The following is a 20,968-nucleotide window of genomic DNA, read 5'->3' as shown; positions in this document are numbered from 1 at the left end:
CAGTGGGAGTAGAAGTGAGTGACTATTTTGCCAGTGCATGCATACTAGTTTAATATTGCATCATGTAACTTTTTTTAAAAAATTCATATTTTCATTCAGGATATTATACAACTGTGTTTTCCAGAGAATTCCAAATAAATGGGAAACCCACTTCTGAACCAGAGTTCACTACTACTAGACGATGTAGACAGTAGCACCTGCCCACAAACTATAAAACAGGATATTGAATGTTTTTGCACAGTTCTTGAGACACAGGCAGTGGGTGATTCAGGGCATGGAAGGGCTCAGTATAGTCATGTTATCATTTGACCCACACATTGGTTGTATAGATTTTTGGGAGCTATCCTGTAAACCATTATCTATAAGATTTTTTCCATGGGTAATAGAGATAATGAAGTTAAAAACCTGTTTGCAAGGTTGGTCTGCAATGTTATTAAACAATTGTTCTGCACCTGTTATAGATATAGACATAAACAACATCAAAGCTTAATTCATTAAAGCACAAAATCATAAAAAATGAAGATATTTGTGTCTTAGAGTATAAGATTTCTTTGGATGCATGATTTTTTTGTTCTTTTTTAAAATATGGGGCAATCTTGCTAAGGATGTGTAAATAGAAATGGGGTTGAAGGAATGGGGGGAATTGGCTTTCACATACACTAAGGGAAATCTCTGGTCTTATTTATCCTTCCTCCTTGGAACCCCCGGCCACCCAAATCCATAGCAGGCCAAGAATCAGGTCGTTTTTAGAGTTTTCCATTCAATCTAATTTAACTCATCTTTATAGAGTGCCTGCTTGCTCCCCATGGGAGTGAATTGAGTGGATACATCTCATTCTCCTCACTCAGGTCAAACCCCAGCCAGAATTCACTGCTCATTCCATCGTGCTTCCTTCTGTAAATCTACTTTTATAGGAATCATCGCATTGTGTTTTCATGACCTTTAGGATGTTACTTTTCAAAAATCATTGAGTTCCTGTCTTATTCCAGTGCATTCTCTAGTACTCAGAACACACTTATGTGTTTTTTCGTTAACACTGATACGTATCAAGTACCATTCCAGATGTTGTGAATATTATCAATGAAATAAAAGATAACAATTTCTGCTCTCAGAAAATTTACATTGTCATAAAAGGATACAGACCAGAAACATGGTAATAAGTAGCTGTATTATGTGTTAAAAAATAAAAAAGATCTTTTTTGTTTGTTTGTTTTCTGTTTCATTAAGAATAGAGAAAACTGAGTAAAGCTGACTTGGCATTTTAAAGGCTAAAGTCAGGGAAGGCCACTTGAGTAAAGACTTCAGGCAAATGAGGGAAGCAGACTGAGGTTATTCAGGGGACAGTATTCCAGGCAAAGGGGAGAACATGTGAAGGCCTGAGGCATCAGCAGGTCTAACCCAGGGAGGGGCCTGGAGTACTGGGGGCAATGGAGAGGTTGGAGAGTCCAGGCCAGACTAAGGATTTCTGCCTTTTCCTTTGAGAAAAGGGAAACTCATTGGAAGGTATTGAGAAAGAGGGAGAACGATCACTTAAAAAGTAAAAATGTTAGAGGCGGTCATTCTGGCTGCCTTGTGGAGTGAACTGCAAGGGGCAAAGGACAGCAGGGGAACCAGTTGGGAGGTTGCTGCGATAATCCAGGTGAGCAATGATGGTTTGGTAATAGCAATGCATATAGTGAGAAGTGGTCAGATTGTGGATTTCTCTTGACATTTGAGCCATAAGAATGTCTACAGGTTGCATATAGGGTATGAAGGAAGGATCAAGGATGCTTCAAGGCATTGTCCTTCCCAATTTACTGACACAGGGAAGGGTGTGGCAGGTATGTCTAATTTATAGAAGATTGTGATTTCAATTTTAGATATATTAAGTTTGAGATACACATTAGGGATTCATTTGGAGATGCTGACTACACAGTTAGAGATTTGACTTTGAAATTCAGGGAAGAGAGGATTTATTTACACGTAAGTGTATTGAAAGCCTGAATAAGATCACCAGCAAAAAGGATCCGGGATGCACCCCAGCAGGCCCACTGTTTAGAGACTGGGGTGCTGAGGGGGAACTAGAAATGAGAAGTAAGAAGATATAGTAAGTGCAGTAGGAGGAAATCAGGGAGCATCTCATATTGGGAAGTTACATTTCTTTGAAAATGGCCATGGAAGGTAAGCCTGCCAGACCTGTCTTTTGGGAACCAGCACTGTGATCCTACAGGACAGACTTCAGACTTTGTGTTGGTTCTCACTTACAAGGATCCAGGGTCCTCAGAGACTCTGGAGCAATTACCACGAACACTTTGAGGTGTCTAGGAGTCTAAATTCTCTCTATTCTCTCAGGAACAACCTGGAAGAACAGAGTTTACTCTGTGATTCTCACACAGGGGAATAAAGATGGAGAGCAGCACCCAGGGGCAGAGTGCAATCATTTCCTTATACAAGTTTCACTCCCCCGGCCCTGATTTTGAATGAGTCCCTAGAGACACATTCCCCACCCCATTTTTGAGAATCATCTCCATGTGCTTCTCCCCTACAGAAGAAGTGAGTTTTCATACCTCAAGTTGAGAAACACTGTGAGAATCTTTAAAGATAGCCCCCAAACTATTCTTCCTTACCTACACTTCTCTGTACCTGGCTGCTCAAGCCTATTTCTTCTAAGTGTTCACATGTCCAGCAGTGGCTTTACCTTATTTTCTCGTGGCATCAAGCTTCTTCTGTTATAAACTTACTTGGCTGATCCCATCACATAGCAACTCAGAAATAGGCAATATGCATTTCTTTTCCAGCTTTGTTTTCTCATCCTGACTGAAAATGACCAAATGAGATCCAGGGAAAGCTATACTTGATACTTTCACAAAATATATTTGTAGAGGAAGACACTTATTGGCAGTAGAAAAATGAATTGGAAGTGATTATAGCTAGAGAAGGCTGGTTTGTAGTTAAGGGGTCAGTGTAAGTTTTGCTGGCCGAACAGTCTTAGCTTTAAAGGGATAGAACTAGCAAAATAATTAAGAATTTAGATTGCAGAAAAGTGGCAGTCCCTTTAAAGATGTTATGGAGAATCAATATATGAAATAGAAATTCCTTTATAATGAATTAATAATTATGTTATTTATTCTAAAAATGAACACTGGATGACAATATAAAATAAAATATTTCTCAAGTAACATCATGTACTAGGGATACAATGGTGAATAAAAGAAACTTCTTATTCTTAAAATGTTATCGGTATATCCCCAGCCAAACTGTACACTTAAAGGCAGGTCTGCTTTCTTTTGAATGGGTGGACAAAGAAATGGATGAATAAGAATAATAAAATCACAATGATTCAAAGTAATAAATGCTCTAAGAGAATAAAAGAAGTGCTTTGGGTACAAAATGGAAAAAAAGTATTAGTCAGCCTGGAAGGTTGTGGAAATAATTCAAGAGGAGGTGACACTAGTCATTAGCCTTAAAAGATAAATACATATAGGAAATAATGAAGGAAAGAATTTTGCAAGGAATAGCTTTAACCAGTTAAGATGGAAAGAGTATTTTTTATAAAAAGAAAAAAAAAAGAAGCATCTTTAGACATGAGATTTCCTGGAGAAAACAGTTTGGTGATGAGATTGGAATAACAAAATTTGGGAGTAGGATTACTAGACAAAACTACTTTCTCCTACAAAGAGGAGTCAAGAAAAAAGGAGAGAAACCAAGCAAAAAAAAATATATATATATATATAAAAAATATAAAAATTATTTTTACATATAAAAATATATATTTTATATATATATATAATCTCAAAGTGGAAAGGTAGCGAAGGAGAAGTTTAAAGGTGAAATTGAACTCAGAAGATATGTCTGAATACAGCAAGAAGTTTAAATTTAGCTATAGTTTGAGATGTGGGAGGTGAGTGGAGGCCGGGAAGTAAATTTAAATATCAGAACTGAAAGTGCTGTATAGAAAAATGTTTCATTAGTCAAGAGGGCAGCAAAACTTCACATTTGAACACCTTTTCAAGGTCACACAGCTAGTCACTGATAGGTTCCCCAGAAGCCAGGGCTGCTATTATCCCTGTGTTCTTTCTACCACATGAACCAGTCAAGTTCTAAATGACGATTTGTGTTAGAGTTACAAGAAGTCACCCATTGTAAGGAAATATTGAAAATAAGATGAATACCATGCTTCAGTTGTAGGGAGTTGATTTGCCAACATCGTGGATAGAGTTATTTTAAGTCACACTTTAAGCAGAAAAAATATTACAATATGTCAGAAACATTAAGTTTTCAAACATATAATTGGAATTGGATTTCTAATGGTTACAGTTTACTTAAAAGACAACAGCAAAAACTTAAGTCTAAGGATTAAAGTTAATGCATTCCTTCAAGGAAAATTGAGGAGAAATAAGAAATAGTGTTAAATAATTTTGTGTTGTGTTAGAGATGCTGAAGAACACATTAGAGTGAGAAAATGTGAACTAAAATAACAAATAAATGGTGAAGTGCTGAGCAGATTGAAAGGAGCCTCAGCATATCGGTTACTAATTTGTTAAAATGGTGAGACAATCATGTGACATATTTATAAGTTGACAGATTTTGGATTTTGTTTAAGACATAATTATTAAATATTCTGAAAATACACTCTAGGTCGAGGTTCCCAACCTCTAGGCTGAAGACCGATACCGGTCTGAGGCCTGTTAGGAACCGGGCCTTACTGCAGGAGGTGGGCAGCGGGCTAACAAGGGAAGCTTCATCTGTATTTGCAGCCCCTCCCCAGAGCTAGCATCGCTGCCTCAGCTCCACCTCAGATGATCAAGCATTAGATTCTCATAGCAGCATCAGTCTCTGGTGTCACAAAGGTTGGGGACCACTGCTCTAGATGACTAGAGAACCATCTACGGATACACATAAAATTTTTAAAAGTGTCCTTACATAAATTCTCTTTCTAATAATCTGTGAAAAATATTTGAGAAAGATTTAGTTATTTTCAAACACTTAAAGGAGGTCAAATCAAAGACTTGCAGAATATCAAGGCTTGCGCTTTTTGCTACACTATGTCAAAATTGTTTGTTTGAACTTCTGCTACTCTTCATCAAACAGAAATACAAACACTCATTAACATTAGCCCAAGAATTCACAGACCAAAAAAATTAGAAGGAAATCCAGACCTTCGACTTTTCTGCCAATCAAAACAATTGAATATTAGCAATGAAGAGAAAAGTTTTTCCAAGTAAGGAGAGAAAAAGCTAGTGCTTCTCAAACTTTTATATACATGTTAGTAGCTTAGAAATCTTGTTAAAATGAAGTTTAGTAGTTCTGTGCTGGGCCTGAGAGTCTGCATTTTTAATAAGCTCCCAGGGGATACCAACCATGATGAAACTCTGAGTAGCTAGGTGACTCCTGCTCTGTGAGGTCAGCCCCAGCATAGCAGTTCATATGCTGTAGTTGTGGCCAATCCTCATAGCCAGTCAGCTTGAGGGTCAGTCCCCCACACTGACATGTCAACAGCAATCAAGGCTTAACTACAATAAGAGGGCACATACAATCCACATAAGGGTCACTCCTGTAACACTTGACTCATGTGAACAGGGAGACTGTGCCACTGAACCTCACAGGACACCTACTAGATAAGGCACTCTGCCAAGACTGGGAGACACAGCAGACCTATTTAATACATAGAAACAAACACAGGAAGGCTGCTAAAATGAGGAGAGAAACATATCCCAAATGAAATAACAGAACAAAACTTCAGAAAAAGAACTGAGTGAAATGGAGACAAGCAATCTACCAGATATAGAGTTCAAAACACAAGTTATAAGGGTGCTCAGTGAACCTACGGAAGACTAGATGAACTCAGTGAGAACCTTAACAAAAAGATAGAAACCATAAGAAAGAACCAGTCAGAAATCAAGAATACAATAACTAAAATAAAGACTATGTTAGAGAGAAGCAATAGCAAATTAGATGAAGCAGAAGATGAAATTAGCAATCTAAAAAACAAAGTAACATAAAATATCCAACTGGAACAACAAAAAGAAAAAAAATTAAAAGAAATGAGAATGGTTTAGAGGACCTCTAGGATAACACCAAGCATATCAACATTCTTATCATAGGGGTACCAGAAGGAGAAGAGAGAAACCAAGGGAGTGAAAATCTATTTGAAGAAATAATGACTAAAAACTTCCTTTACCTGGCAAAGGAAGTAAAAACAAGTCCAGAAAGTACAGAGTCTCAAACAATATGAACTCAAAGAGACCCACACAGCATAATTAAAATGGTTAAAGACAAAGAGAGAATCTTAAAAGTAACAACAGAGTTAGTTATGTATAAGGTAACTTCCATAAGACTGTCAGCTGATTTCTCATTGGAAACTGCAAGGCAGAAGAGAGTGAATTGAAATATTAAAAGTGATGGAAATCAAAGAACTACAACCAAGATTACTCTACCTAGCAAGGCTATGATTTGGATGCTCCTACCAGGGGAGATTAATATTTTCAAAGAAGGGATAAACATTTTCCCAGGCAAAAAAGAAAAACAAACAAAACAAAAAGCTAAAGGAATTCATCACCACTAAACCAGTATTACAGGAAGTGGTTAAGGGACTTCTTTAAGTAGAAAAGAAAAAATAAGATATATAAATCAGAAAATATTGGAAAGGAAAAAATTCTCACTGACAAAGGCAAGCACTTAGTAAATGTACTGGATATCAACTAACTATAAAGCCAGAACAAAGGTTAAAAGGCTAAAGTAAGAAGATTATGTGTAATTACAACAATAAAGTAAGGAATATGCACAAACACACACACACAGAGAAAAAGTAAAAAATAATGACCAAAACATCGATGCGGAGGGGGGTGAGTAAAAAACAGAGTTATTTTAGAATGTGTTCAATCTAAAGTGATCAACTTAAAATAAACTGCTATAAACACAGCTTAGTATACATAAAACACATGGAAACCACAAACCAAAAATCTATGAGATCTTATACAAGAAATATAGAGAAAGGAATCCAATAATGACACTATAGAAAGTTATAAACATGCAAGAAAAGAGAGCAAGAGAATAAGAAAGGAACAGAGAAAGGCAACAAAAACAATCAAAAAACAATTAATAAAATGGCAATTACTATACATCTCTCGATAATTACTTTAAATGTCAATGGACCAAATGCTCCAATCAAAAGATATAAGGTGGCTGCCTACAAGAGACCTACTTCAGATTGAAGATGCACACATAGTGAAAGTAAAGTGATGGAAAAAGATAGTTCATAAAAATGGAAAAAAAAATCTGGGGTAGTAATACTTACATAAGACAAAATAAACTTTAAAACAAGGGCTGTAACAAGTAATAAAGAAGGCCATTTAAAAATGAGAAAGGGATTAATCCAACAAGAGAAGAAAACTCTCATAAACATCTATGGACTCAAAGTAGGAGCACCTAAATACATAAAGCAAATATGGACAAAACTTAAAGGGAGGGATAGTAGTGATGCAGTAATTGTAGAGACTTTAACATCCCATTGATTTCAGTGGAAAGATCATCCAGACAGAAAATCAAGAAGAAAACAGCGGCCTTAAATCAGACACATTAAACCAGATGAATTTAATTAATATTTTTAGGACATTTCACTCAAAAGCAGAATATACATATTTTCAAGTGTACATGGAACATTTTCCAGGATAGATCACATGTTAGGCCACAAAACAAATCTCAATAAATTTAAGATTGCAATCATATCAATCATCTTCTCTGATCACAATGATATAAAACTAGAAATCAGTTACAAGAAGAAAATTGAAAAACACAAAACTCATGGAGGCTAAATAACATGTTACTAAACAATAAATGGGTTAGCAAGCAGATCAAGGAAAAAATTAAAATATACCTTGAGACAAATGAAAATAAAAACACAATACCCCCAAAATTGATAAGACGGCCAAAGCAGTTCTAAGAGGGAAATTTATAGCAATACTGTCCTACTTCAAAAAACAAGAAAAATCTCAAATAAACAATTTTATCTTATACCTGAAAGAACTAGAAAAAGAATAAAGCCCAGAGTGAATAAAAGGAAGGAAATAATAAAGATCAGAACAGTAAGAAAGAAATGAAATAGATTCTAAAAAACAATAATATCACTGAAACCAAGAGCTAGTTCTTTGAAAATATAAACAAAATTAACAAACCATTAGCCAGACTCATCAAGAAAAAAAAGAGAGAGGACCCAAATAAATAAAATCAAATATGAAATAGGAGAAGCGACAACCAATGGCACAGAAATACAAAGGATTATAAGGAGAACAATTATACGCCAAAAAAAAAAAAAAAATAGACAACCTGGAAGAAATAAATAAATTCCTAGAAACATACAATCTTCTAAGGCTGAATCAGGAAGAAACAGAAAATCTGAAAAGGCTTTAACTACTAAAGAAATCGAATCAGCAATCAAAAAAACTCCAAAGAAACACAAGCCCTGGACCAGATTGCTTCACAGCTGAATTTTCCTAAACATTCAAAGAATTAATACCTATATTTGTCAAACTATTCCAAAAAAAATTGAAGAGGAGGGAAAGTTCCCAAACTCATTTTATGAGGCCTACATTATTCTGATACCAAAACCAGACAAAGACACTACAAAATCTAAACATTGATGCAAAAATCTTTAATAAAATATTAGCAAACCAATTCAGCAATACATTGGTTTATTCCCAGATGTAAGGGTGGTTCAATATCTGCAAATCAGTAACATGAGACATCACATAAACAAAATGAAGGATAAAAAGCACACAATCATATCAAAAGAGGCAGAAAAAGCATTTGACAAGATTCAATATCTATCTATGATAAAAACTCTTAGCAAAGTGGGGATAAAAGGACCATACTTTAGCGTAATAAAGGCCATACAGGATAAAACCACATCATACTCATGGTGAAAAGCTGAATCTTTTTCTTTAGGATCAAGAATAAGACACTGAGATCCACTCTTGCCACTTTGTTCAACATAGTATTGGAAGTCCTGCCACAGCAATCAGACAAGAAAAAGAAATGAAAGACATCCAAATTGAAAGGAAGAAGTAAAACTGTAATTATTTGCAGATGAAATGATACTATAAAAGAGAACCCTAAAGAATCCACCAAAAATCTATTAGAACTAATAAATGAATTCAGTAAAGTAGCAGGATGCAAAATTAATATTTATAAATTGGTTGCATTTTTATACACTAAAAATGAACTATGAGGAAGAAAAAAATTTAGAAAATAATCTCATTTACAACTACCCAAAGCAATTGATGTAATCCTTATCAAAACACTCATGACATTTTTCACAGAACTAGAACAAATTATCCTAAAATTGATATGGAACCACAAAAGATCCTAAATAGCCAAAGCAATCTTGAGAAAGAGGAACAAAGTTGGAGGTATCACACAACCTGATATCAAGATATACTACAAGACTATAGTGATCAAAACAACATGGTACTGGCATAAAAACAGACATAGATCAATGAAACAGAACAGAGAACCCAGAAATAAACCCACACCTATATGGTTAATTAAGCTCTGAAAAAGAAGGCAAGAATATACAATGGGGTAAAGATAGTCTTTTTAATAGATGGCATTAGGAAAACTGGACAGTTGCATGCAAAAAAAATGAAACTATACCACCTTCTTATACCACATACAAGAATAAAATCAAAATGAATTAAAGACATAGATGTAATATCCAAAACGATAAAACTCCTAGAAGAAAACAGAGACAGTAAACTCTTACATTGTAATAGTTTTTTGAATAGATCTCCTCAGGTAAAGGAAACAAACAAAAAAACTAAATGAGACTATATAAAACTAAAACGTTTTGCACAGGGATGAAAACCATCAACAGAATGAAAAGACCACTTACTAAATGGGAAAATATATTTACTAATGATACATTACTAATGATTACTAGATAATACATCTGATGAGGTGTTAATATCCAAAATACATAAGAAACTCATAAAACTTAACACCAAAACAAACCAAACAATCTGGTTTTAAAAAATTGGCAGAGGACTTGAATAGACATTTTTTCCAAAGATAAATACAGATAGCCAACAGACATATGAAAAGATGTTCAACATTACTAATCACCAGGGAAATGTAAGTTAAAACCACAATGAGAAATTACCTCACGAATGTTAGAATGGCTATCATCAATAAACAAATAAACAAAGTGTTGGTGAGAATGGGGAGAAAAATAAACATTGTATATTGTTAGTTAGATTGCAAATTGGCGAAGCCAATGTAGAAAACAGTATGGAGTTTCCTCAAAAAGTTAAAAATAGAACTACATATGATGTATACAGCAATTTCACTTCTGGGCATTTATCCAAAGAAATCTAAAACACTAATTTAAAAAGATGTACGCACCCTATGTTCATCATAGCTTTATTTACAAAAGCCAAGATATGGAAGCAACCTAAGTGTCCATCATTAGATGAATAGATAAAGAAGTGGTTCATATACACAATGGAATATTATTCAGCCAAAAGAAAAAAAAGAAAGAATAAAACCCTGCCATTTGCAACGACATGAATAGACTTCGAGGAAATTATGCTAAATGAAATGAACCAGAAAGAGAGAGACAAAATACCATATGATTTCATTTATACACAGAATCTAAAATACTAAATAAATGAACAAAAAAAACTGAAACAAATTTATAAGTACAGAGAATATTGAGATGTTTACAGATGAGAGGAGTGTTAGTGAGATGGGTGAAAAAGGTGAAGGGATTAAGGAGTATAAATTTCTAGTTACAAAAAACAGTCACAGGGGTATAAAATACAGCATAGGGAACATAATCAATAATAATGTAATACCTATATATGATGTTAGATGGGTACTAGACCTATTGCAGTGATTACTTCGTAAGTTATATATATATGTTTAATCATTATGTTGTACACCTGAAACTAATAGAATATTGTATGTCAACTGAAATTAAAAAATTTTAAAAGAAGAAGAAGAAGATATGGAAAAGGAGAAAGGGGAGGAGGAGGTCAACAATGATGACGTGCTGTACTCCCAGTTATGGAAGACAATACAGTGACTGCAGGGGGTACGAAAAAGCATGGGATGAGTACTGGACCACAACACAGGACCTAAGTTGTGCCTTTGATTCAGTCACGTATTAGTCAAAGACTGTGGGTAAAGCATTTAACATCTCAAAACTAGGCTCATAAAATAAATGTGGATAATGTCATTTGTCCTGACTATTCTATAGTTGTGTGGATCCAATTGGACACCATACATATTTCAACAACTCACTCAATAGACTCTTATTGCAAACGCACTCAATAGCGAATTCAATGTTAAATGCTAAAAAAGTATGTAAGTACATCAATATATGATAGCATTGTAGTTAATGGAATTTGCTTGTTGAACAACAAACTTTATTTTAATTTTTATTGAAAGTCTTCCTAATATATTTTAAAATACTTTCTTAACCTAATAAGTAAACAAAATAATCTCTCTGGAATGATTAAGTTGTCTCACACCTCAAAGTTGCATGATCAATACCAGCCTCAACTGTCACACGAGGTGTGGATGAAGAAGGTGGAGGAGAGTGGACAACTGGACAGTGACACTTTAGACATTTCCTAAATAGATTCCTCCCTTGTTCTAAATTTTTATTATTACCTTCTTTGATTATCAGTCTCACTTTTCCTTCGAAGTGGCTTACAGGAAAATACATTTTCTTAAAGATACCAGTTTCTTGGATTCTAATTTATAGGTTTGCCCATAATATTTATAAAGACATATTGCTAACATAAATATAATAGGTATGTCATTGAAATATCCAAGACATGTACTGAGGCCTGCATTTGGAAATCATAGCAATGAAAAAAAAAAAAAAAGAAGAAGAGATTTTCTCCCTTCTTTTATCCAACCTCATGATCACAACTACTTATTTCCTTTAACCCTGATGATAGATTTATGGAACACTTGATAATAGAAATCAGCTTCTTTTCATTCTATTTATTTTAGTTGTCATCTCTAGAAATATGTGCAACAACAGTTTCAATAAAATCACAGCTATTAAGGAAATTTTATACTAAAAATAATAAATTGGGAAAAAATTATTAAGTAAAATATTTGATGTAAAGACTATAGTGAATGAAATAAGATAGAAGAAAAGGGAGAAAGCCTATCTAAATCTATGTTACAAATTTTTCACATTGATTAAATGTTGTTATTAAATCTATAGACAATGGATTAAAGTTTCCAAGATGTTTAACAAGTTACATATTTAACATATTACAAAGAAATGCTAGATGATAAGCTTTTAAATGAAGGAACAAATTATATAAAATAAAATAAGGTATAAAAAGACAACTAAATTAAAAATTTTTATTACAAAACTTAAGCTAACAAATTAGTAAACAACAATAAGACCATAAACAGACAATAGAATTTGACTCTAATATACTCAGTAGAGTCTTGAATTCATTTGTGTCTCTAAGTACTCACATAAGAAAGCCATTTCAGAAGCTAGAATATATTCTCCTAATTAGAGGAGAGGGGCTGGACTGGTGTAAAAACACTTTGCCAATGCATGAGACAATTACCAATATTAGTAGATGCAATAGCATGAGGATCAGAGCAATGATAATAGTAATAAAAGAAAAGGGCAAAGATAATACAATTGTCATGATTTAGAAAGACACAAGAGAGCTTTTTCAACACCACCTGTAACCTGAATTGTGTTGAAGGAAAGGCTGGAAATGCTAATAAGGAATATGATTAAAGGTGGCCCTGTGGTTATAAATTGCTTTTTTAATGGTGATGATAGTAGCTGACATAGAGTATAATAAGAAGATGAGAATGTCACTATCAATTTTTATTAGTGTCATGAACAATATACAGTTTATTTAAATTAGCTTCATTTGTATTAGTATTTTTGTAAGTGGTAGCTCTAGAAGCAATAACATGTCCAATGCACTCTAAAAAGAAAAACTAAATAAAGTTGCCAATGTTCTCTACAAAATAGCCATAACTTTTATGTTGGGGAAAATATGCCACATTTCCTAAGATACTCAAAATTCAGGCATATAACCAATTCTGGATTCTAGATTGCAACAAATCTAAGGAATAAATTGGAGGAGCAATTGTAGCAAATGGATAAAGTTCTATAAAACTAAAAAGACACTAAAGTATAACCTTCCACATATATAAATTAGAACTTTCCTGCAAAATTTACATAGAGTAATAACTAGGGTCTATATCTGAATCAATATAAACCATTTAAGAAACAACTTGAGACTTACTTATTCAGCCTAACCATTCAGTCATTCTGTTAAAAATAAGCAATAATAAAATTAGCAATAATCAGTTAGCAATTTTCATAAACTGATTTTCATTAATAAAAATAGGTAAAATAGTTTTGTTTATGAATTTCCTCAGCAATTATCATCAGCTTTCTTATTTAGTCTAATGACAAGTTAGGCAAAATTAAATATCTGATAAAATAATTCTTCTAGAGAATTAGAAGAATAAGAAAAATTATTTTTAATTAAAATATATTCTTTGAATTTCAGAAAACTAAGCTTTGAGAGGTATACCATTTGGGTTAAAGTGTTGAATTTTAAGATCCAGCTGCTGAGGACATGAACAATAAACCATTTCTAGTATTAACTGTGTATGAGAGAAAGTATAGCCTGGTAGTTGAGAAGTTGATCTCTGAGCAAGAAGTCTGTATTACTTACTAGTTGTGAAATCTTGGACTATTTACATAAACTTTATTTTCACTTTCTTCCTCCGAAAATTTGAAATCTCATAGTTTCTACCTTGTAACATTACCGAGGTTTAAATGAGACAGAGTGATGAATAATGCCTGAGTTTCTATTATAAATACTAATAGAGTGCTTAAATAGTCATTTTTATTTTTCCAGAAAGTTTATATTAAAAATTTTCCCCCACAAAGTTACTTCTCTCTGCTACTTCCTTCCATTTTTTCTATGAATTATATATTTCTTCTTAGGGAAAAGCACATCATTATTCCTTTGACATTCTCTTTTTCAAGTTATTTTTCAAGATACATCACTCAAAAGTCCTATTTTCCCCTTCTGAATAGTTTGAATCTCTAAAAAGACTGACTAAAAACACAGTTACTTCACAATAAAACACAGTAAAAACACAGGCAGAGGACCATGAGTTTTGAGGTACCATATTTCTACTGTAGACCACTAGAAAACTATTTTTTGAGATGCCAAAGATCTTTGAGCCCTTGGTAATTCTAAACTTCTCTTGATCATTCTGCAGAGGACATAAAGTCTCTAAACTGGTAGGAATTTTAAATGAGAACAGATTTAATAAACAAGAATTTAAATGAGCCAGACAATTCATTTAATCCTGCCCCAGTGTATGGGTGTACTATATGTTCTGCTCTTATAAAGTAGTTTAAAATGTAAAAGTCTCGATGACAAAATTGATAATGAAGGCAGGACCATGGATTCCCTACTAACAAAGTTCCACAAAGAACATCAGCGTGAAATCTTGACCTCAATTCTGATAGATATGTGTTCTACTAAGTAGGTGAACCAACAATGGCAAAATGAATCATGTGGAACATAGAAATAACTAAGATAGCTCTGCTTCAGAAAATCACAGAGCACAGTTGTTTGGAAAAATAACTATGTAAATTGATAACATATATATTATGACTTTCAATGTGTATCAGACATTGTTACACGCCCTCTAGTTTTCAAACATTTTCATAAGAAATACATATAGACCACTGCTGTTTTTACAAGGGTAGATTAGATAGTGGATTTGGGTCTTTCTGGGTTTGCAATAGCAGATTTAGAGGAGACAAGAGACTTACCTTGTTCCTGACACAATTTCACTAAAAGATATCACCAGTGCAAAAAATGTATCATTAGTCTGTGTTTCTATTTAAATATGTACTTTAAAAAACTATACCTCACAAAGATATTGTGAAAGAAAATCTAATTAGAGTTTATTCTGCAAAACCCATTAAAGTGGACTTTTCAGAATATTTCCTGAAGTGCATTACGGTATCCAAAGTGGAAATGCTTGGACCCACCCCAAAATCTATCAGTTACATTATTTTCAAATGTCTACATTAAAAAAAAAAAAAATCATGTGGTTACCTGATAGAATTATCTAATTATTTTAAAAAGTAGAGAATTTAGGATGAGTCATCCATTAATCAAGTTCACAGATAAACAGCTCAGTTCTTCAGTGCAAAAACAAACCACATGCAAGGTGTGAATACACTCCATGGATAAAAGTGAAAAATTACTCACATTATGGCAAAATATTGCTGTTTTTTGTTATCACAATAGTAGCTTGAATTATTTTGGATCAGTTATCAATAGTTTCTCACTTTCTCCTTTTCTTCAGTGTGTAAACAAAGGCTATGTGAAATAAGCCCATTGGCTTATTCCTCGTACTAAAACAGGAATTCTGAAGCTTAAAAAGTACAAAATGTTCTACTAATTAAATCAAGTCAATATTAGAATATATTGTAGGAAAATATTTGCCCAAAGTAATGTAGGGCAAACCTTACCTGAGCTCCTGGATTAGAGAATCCATTGGCACTGTTGAAAAAAAAATTAGTTTATAATCTTGAAAACTATATGATTGAAACTTTTCAGCCATCTAGAGATAATGACCAATAAATGGTTAACACAGACCCCACTTAATTTCCCACAGGGTGGATTAATCTTTTCTTGTTCTGGTTCTGTGGACAAACGAATATAGCCCAGAACAGATGATTCGAGGTGTAGTGCCTTAGATGACCTTAGGAACTTGACATCATGAATTGGACTTTCCAAATATCTGTCTTTAGAGATTCATTAAACAATTACAGGAAAGCAAAGGACTTAAATTATTTTTTAAATCAACTTAACTAATTTTATTGTTTATAGAAAAATTTTCAAAAGAATCCTATTTACATTTTTGTTGACATTAAACAAGTTTATAAATAAAAGCAGCAAAATTTTTTGAATAAATATACCCCACGATTTTGTTCCATAAACTTTACTCACAGAGAAAGAGAAGATTAAGTTTTACCCATGTTAATATCAACATCATTTTTAAAATAAGACATTTATAGAAAAAAGAGTTTTGATTTTCCTGACTGAAATGATGGGAACTAAAGAAGTTCATGTTTATAAATACCTGCCTACACAAGGATAAGCAGCATATTGAGAGAGACAACACGTGGTTTTAAAGATTACTCATGCTACATGAGAAACAGTTGTTTCATTTCTTGGAGAACATTTTGGCTCTATTTAAGAGTGTATATATATGTGCCAAAAGAATTTGAAGTCCAAAAAGAATTGCAAATTAAAAGAGCCACATTTTAAAAGTATGCTAGAGTAATGTGTTTTAGGAATCTAAACAAGAGATTCGAATAATCTAAATACAGTCCCTAAAATGCTAATATTTATGGCATGTGAGCTTATCCTAAATAATGATAAACTGTTTTTCTTAAACTTGTATTCTATTGAAACCATCGCTGAATAAAAACCTAATGTTTAGGAATAACTGCATTCCAAATATTAGACTATCCGATGCAATTACTTTAAAAGTAACTTAAACTAAAACTGGAAAATAATATAGTGAAACATTTCTGTTTCGGTAAAGCTCCATATCTTGCAGAGTGTTATTCTGCATTTTGGTTATCATGGTTAATAATAACCATGGTTACATTTTAACTGAAAAAAAAAAAAAAAGTCATCCTGGAATTTATTAAAAATTTTAGAATTCTGGCCTTTACTAAAACAGGAATTATTTACCTTGACTACATATGTAAGTATGGCTAACTAAAGCATTGCATTTGATTCCACCTGTAAATCTCAAAACATTTCCAAAATAGTGTACAATTGCTACCTGACTCAGCTCCTCTCAGCAATGCTGACCGGGAGAAGACTGGGATAAGGAACAGCTACCTAGAGTATTTTCAGAGGCCATGGTGAATCTACAGTTTTCCATTTAGAATTAAGGGTCACAAAAATATAGCTAATTATAATAAACATTATTTTCCTTAAGGGGTATTATTGCCAGTCAATCCTGTTTTCCAGATGTTTAGATCATCAAGGGCCTGTTTATATTTCAATATTGCATTACCATCTGTTGGTTACAAAAAGAGAGGGATAACCGGCAAGTTAAACCTTTCAAACATTTCTTTGCAGAGCTGCCGGAAATTCCCAGCGGGGACAGTTAAAAAACAAACATCATCATTTTACTTGAACTAAGTTTAGATTGGGAGCCACTAAACCAGATAACATAAAAATCAAAACCTGCTTTGGCAATAAACTAACAATTTGGTCTTTTCCCTTGGCCATTAAAGGTCACTTCAATAATTTGAAGGTCTCCATGAAGCATTCTTCCCTCACTGACCCTTATGTTGTTTTGCATGATGTTCAAGTCTATCACGATTGCATTTTGTAAAAATTAGCATCATACATCATTTGGACTTTTCTGAGTCCTTTAATTCCTGGTTCATATTTTTCCTTTCAATGCCATGATCCAATGTTCTAGCTTGATTAAGAAAAGGAAGCCCTGAGGACATTGTAATCATTCTGACTACACATTAGGGACTGAACACTAGAACTCCTGTATTTCATGGTGTGGTGGGCACAGTGTCATGGAACCTAACTCACCCTTGGTTCCTTTAGAGCGGGTACACAGCGTCTTATCTTCAGCCTCTGCATCCATCTGTAACATGAACACAAATTCTGAGGTCATTCCTTTGACATTGACAAAAATATTTTTAAAAAGTCTTTAAAAGACCTGAAGGTCATTATGAAAAATACAGTAGCCTTCGTGCTCTTGAATAGCATTCTGGCTCTGCAGGGATACAACTGTGACTACCTTCACACTCCATGAGTTTTTGGAAATACTTCTATAGATGCTAGAACCAGAGAAAACAGTGACAATTGGGCAAATGTCCTTGTCCATAAGTATTTGCTAATGATTCAAACATTTCCACCATTACAAATATAGAATAAAGAGTTGTCTGATTAATGGTGTTTGTGAAAGAGACAAAACCTCAAATGCCAAACCAAAAGGTTTCAGCCTGGTTTACTAAAACCCAGTTCCTTTGCATTTCTAGATCCTTTCTGAAACATGCCTACTACTAAGTCAGGAAAAAATAATTTCCTGCGTAAAAGTGTAACATGAAGACAAAATGCTGAAATGCCCCCATTTCATAACACCACTGGAAGTGTCAATCATCAACAATATACACTAACTTCCAGAATTCCAGAACAAATATTGGTTATAATCATCCAAATCTATAAGGAAGGTGAAATATAAGTGTTGTGTGTGTCTGTAGCAAATTTCCTAAAGTGCAAAGACTTTAAAAGCCTGTTGTTTTTGTCCACATGGAGAAAGATTCTGATCTGAATACACTCATCTATTTCACCAGAATCCCCTAATAATCTCTTAGTTTAATTCACTTTTACACGTTATTAGAAGGAATTCTTAAATAGAAAGTTGTCGAAAACCAGAGGCAGGCAGAAGGTGCTCTCCGTGGATCCCATCCTTAAATCCTGATACTAGTGTGGATGCTGTGCCACTGCAACGGGAACGGGAGACGCATGTCTGCTCTCGGAGGCTGAGTTGTGATTGAAGGCACTGACCTGCCATAGACTTATAATAGGGGAGCAGGTGTGGCAATGATGGACTTTAATTTCCTTTAATAAACCTTTTATGTGCCACACTTTTACTGCCATTTGACGCTCTCCAAGGTCCTGCACATAATAGGTTCATTACTTTTGATTACTATAGTCTATTGAGACAAACAACTCCAGAACACACTATATATTATGTTCAGTTAAACCAATATAGACTATTTATCCATTGTGCATTTTTTCACCTGCAACACTACAGACAAAATTAACGACAGCCTTCATAAGCTAAAACTATTAAAACCACCAGTACTCTTTTGTCATCATTTCATAATAAACACCACACCAATCGTTGAACTGTCTTTTTTTTAAATTAGCAAACAAAAAGTGTTCATTGCTTTTGCTGAACAGCAGTTGCTTTAGTCTAAATAAAGTGGTTCATTGTTATGAATATTTTACAATTATATATTAAGAGAAAAAAATGATAAAAGAGAGGTAATTTTTTTCCCTGTAGATTTTCCTCTTTTAAAACCACATGAATTTATGACAAAATGTGACTCCGCCTAGGATTAAAGCAGCTTGGTTTACTCAGGATGGTGAGCACTGCGTTGTAAAATCCTCCTCCTCTGTGAATATCTCTGTTACATATAAAGTGTTTCAACTCATGCAAACTCTCCTTCATGTGCTAAACGAATAACTTGATTAAGAGAGATTAATAGCATGAGGGTTAAAATGATGAAAACCATCAACTATTTCTGGGGAAGGTATTCCCGTGGGTGAGCATCAACTCAACTAGAGTCTAATGTTATCCTGTTGCACAGGTGCTACTAGCTCTCCCAACCACTCTGAAAAATTCCCTCAAAAGGCAAGCGAATGTTGAACTCCCTGAGTTTCTTTACCCAAAGTGAAGCACGCTCTGCAGAGTAGCAGTAGGCAGAAATAGAAGTTCCAGAAAGCTATCTAAATGTAACCTTCTTTATAAGAGCTTTACGACTAATTCTATTTTGCAATTCAGCTACCCAAGGACCTGACCATTCTGCCATCAGCCCAGGCAGCCACCTCCATTGGAACATATGCATATATATTCATAATTGTATTTCGTGAAGCTACTGTCCTCTTGTTGGTTTAGCATATACGTCTTATTTAAATATTGTAAAAACCGATACTCATTTATAAAACTAAGTGTTTGGATTTAACTTGTGGGCCAAGTTGTAGGAGCAAAAGGAACAAGGCCATAATATACAGCTTATCTATGTCGCCCGCCTTCTCTCCCTCACACCTGAAGAACAACAAAAGTTATGAAGTTAGTGTCTGGTTATGTCTTATAGCTTGTTGGGGAATAACAGCATCAGAAACCTAAAGCACACATGCCTTTCTTTCATGAGATGGCTTGCTCTCTTCATAGATCTCAGTTTGAAATCTTTGTCCTCTAAAACCTTGAATGGGGCAGTATAAATTTCTAACTGTTCATTTGAATTATTCTCATGGACTTTAATAAATTGCCAATGGGTAGACTTAATTTTTATAAAAATCGAACTTCACATTCAGTGGGTATCTCATTTGGGTAATAGTTAATTAAGGGTTGAAAGAGATTTCTACCTCAGTACATGTGTTAAGACCTGGGGGTGAGGTGGGGATCACCATCCTTTCGAATGCTCCTGGAATTGTAGAAAAGTCACACAATTATGGTATGAGTCATGACATCGACATAAATAGCATGTGCTGCAATCTTTAACACTACACTTGTCGTTAGAACACTGCTTTTTTTCCATTAGAAAAGGAGACTTGATCATCTTACTGCATAAGTCCCAAATGAGCTTGGTAAGTCTACATTTTATTTTGTAAAATTTAATGAGCTATTTCTTTTCTCAAAACAGAAATACAATTTTTTTAAAAAAGTTGTCCTTATCCAGGTTTCTTAGGGCCTTTATCTACCTCCACTGTTTATGGATGGAAATAAGACATTTTCTGAGATTCCTATAATGGTTCCTCCTGCCTCTGATAACTTACTTCTTAATAGAGATAAGACTATTAAAGGTACATTTTACCACTCTTATTTTTCCTGATCTGAAGCTACTTTAAGAAAAGTTTATTTAACCTATGAGTATAGATATGTTATATGTAATATTTATTTTAAAAGAAAAAAGTGTTTCTTGCTTGGTATGTAATTCATAATAAAGCCACGAAGAAAACTTTACATGCACTTTATTCCTTAGTTCTCTGGAGAGAGGAATCAATACTCTCCCAGGAATGACAAGAGGGAATGAAAATTATAAAAAAAGAAGGCAAGAAAGCAAAACTCGGAGGAAAAACATGCAAGAACAAACAAAGGAAGTAAGTAGATAGGCCGTGAAGAG

General features: G+C 33.9%; 1 protein-coding gene across 2 annotated transcripts in view; it reads right to left on the bottom strand.

The window, feature by feature from the left end:
• LOC107518244 (ST18 C2H2C-type zinc finger transcription factor) overlaps positions 1–20,968 on the bottom strand; it is a 124,248-nt gene that overhangs the window by 78,441 nt on the left and 24,839 nt on the right. For both annotated transcript variants that reach the window (XM_016159738.2, XM_036232851.1), the window contains exons 3-4: positions 17,643–17,697; positions 15,542–15,572 (exon numbers count right to left, since the gene is read on the bottom strand). In XM_016159738.2, coding sequence (XP_016015224.2) covers positions 15,542–15,572; positions 17,643–17,697 — 86 coding nt within the window. The remainder of the gene's footprint in view (positions 1–15,541; positions 15,573–17,642; positions 17,698–20,968) is intronic.

The sequence above is a fragment of the Rousettus aegyptiacus genome, unplaced genomic scaffold, assembly GCF_014176215.1.
Source record: "Rousettus aegyptiacus isolate mRouAeg1 unplaced genomic scaffold, mRouAeg1.p scaffold_m13_p_15, whole genome shotgun sequence".
NCBI lineage: Eukaryota > Metazoa > Chordata > Mammalia > Chiroptera > Pteropodidae > Rousettus > Rousettus aegyptiacus.
The sequence above is the reverse complement of the archived record's forward strand: the minus strand, read 5'-3'. Positions and strand labels throughout refer to the sequence as shown.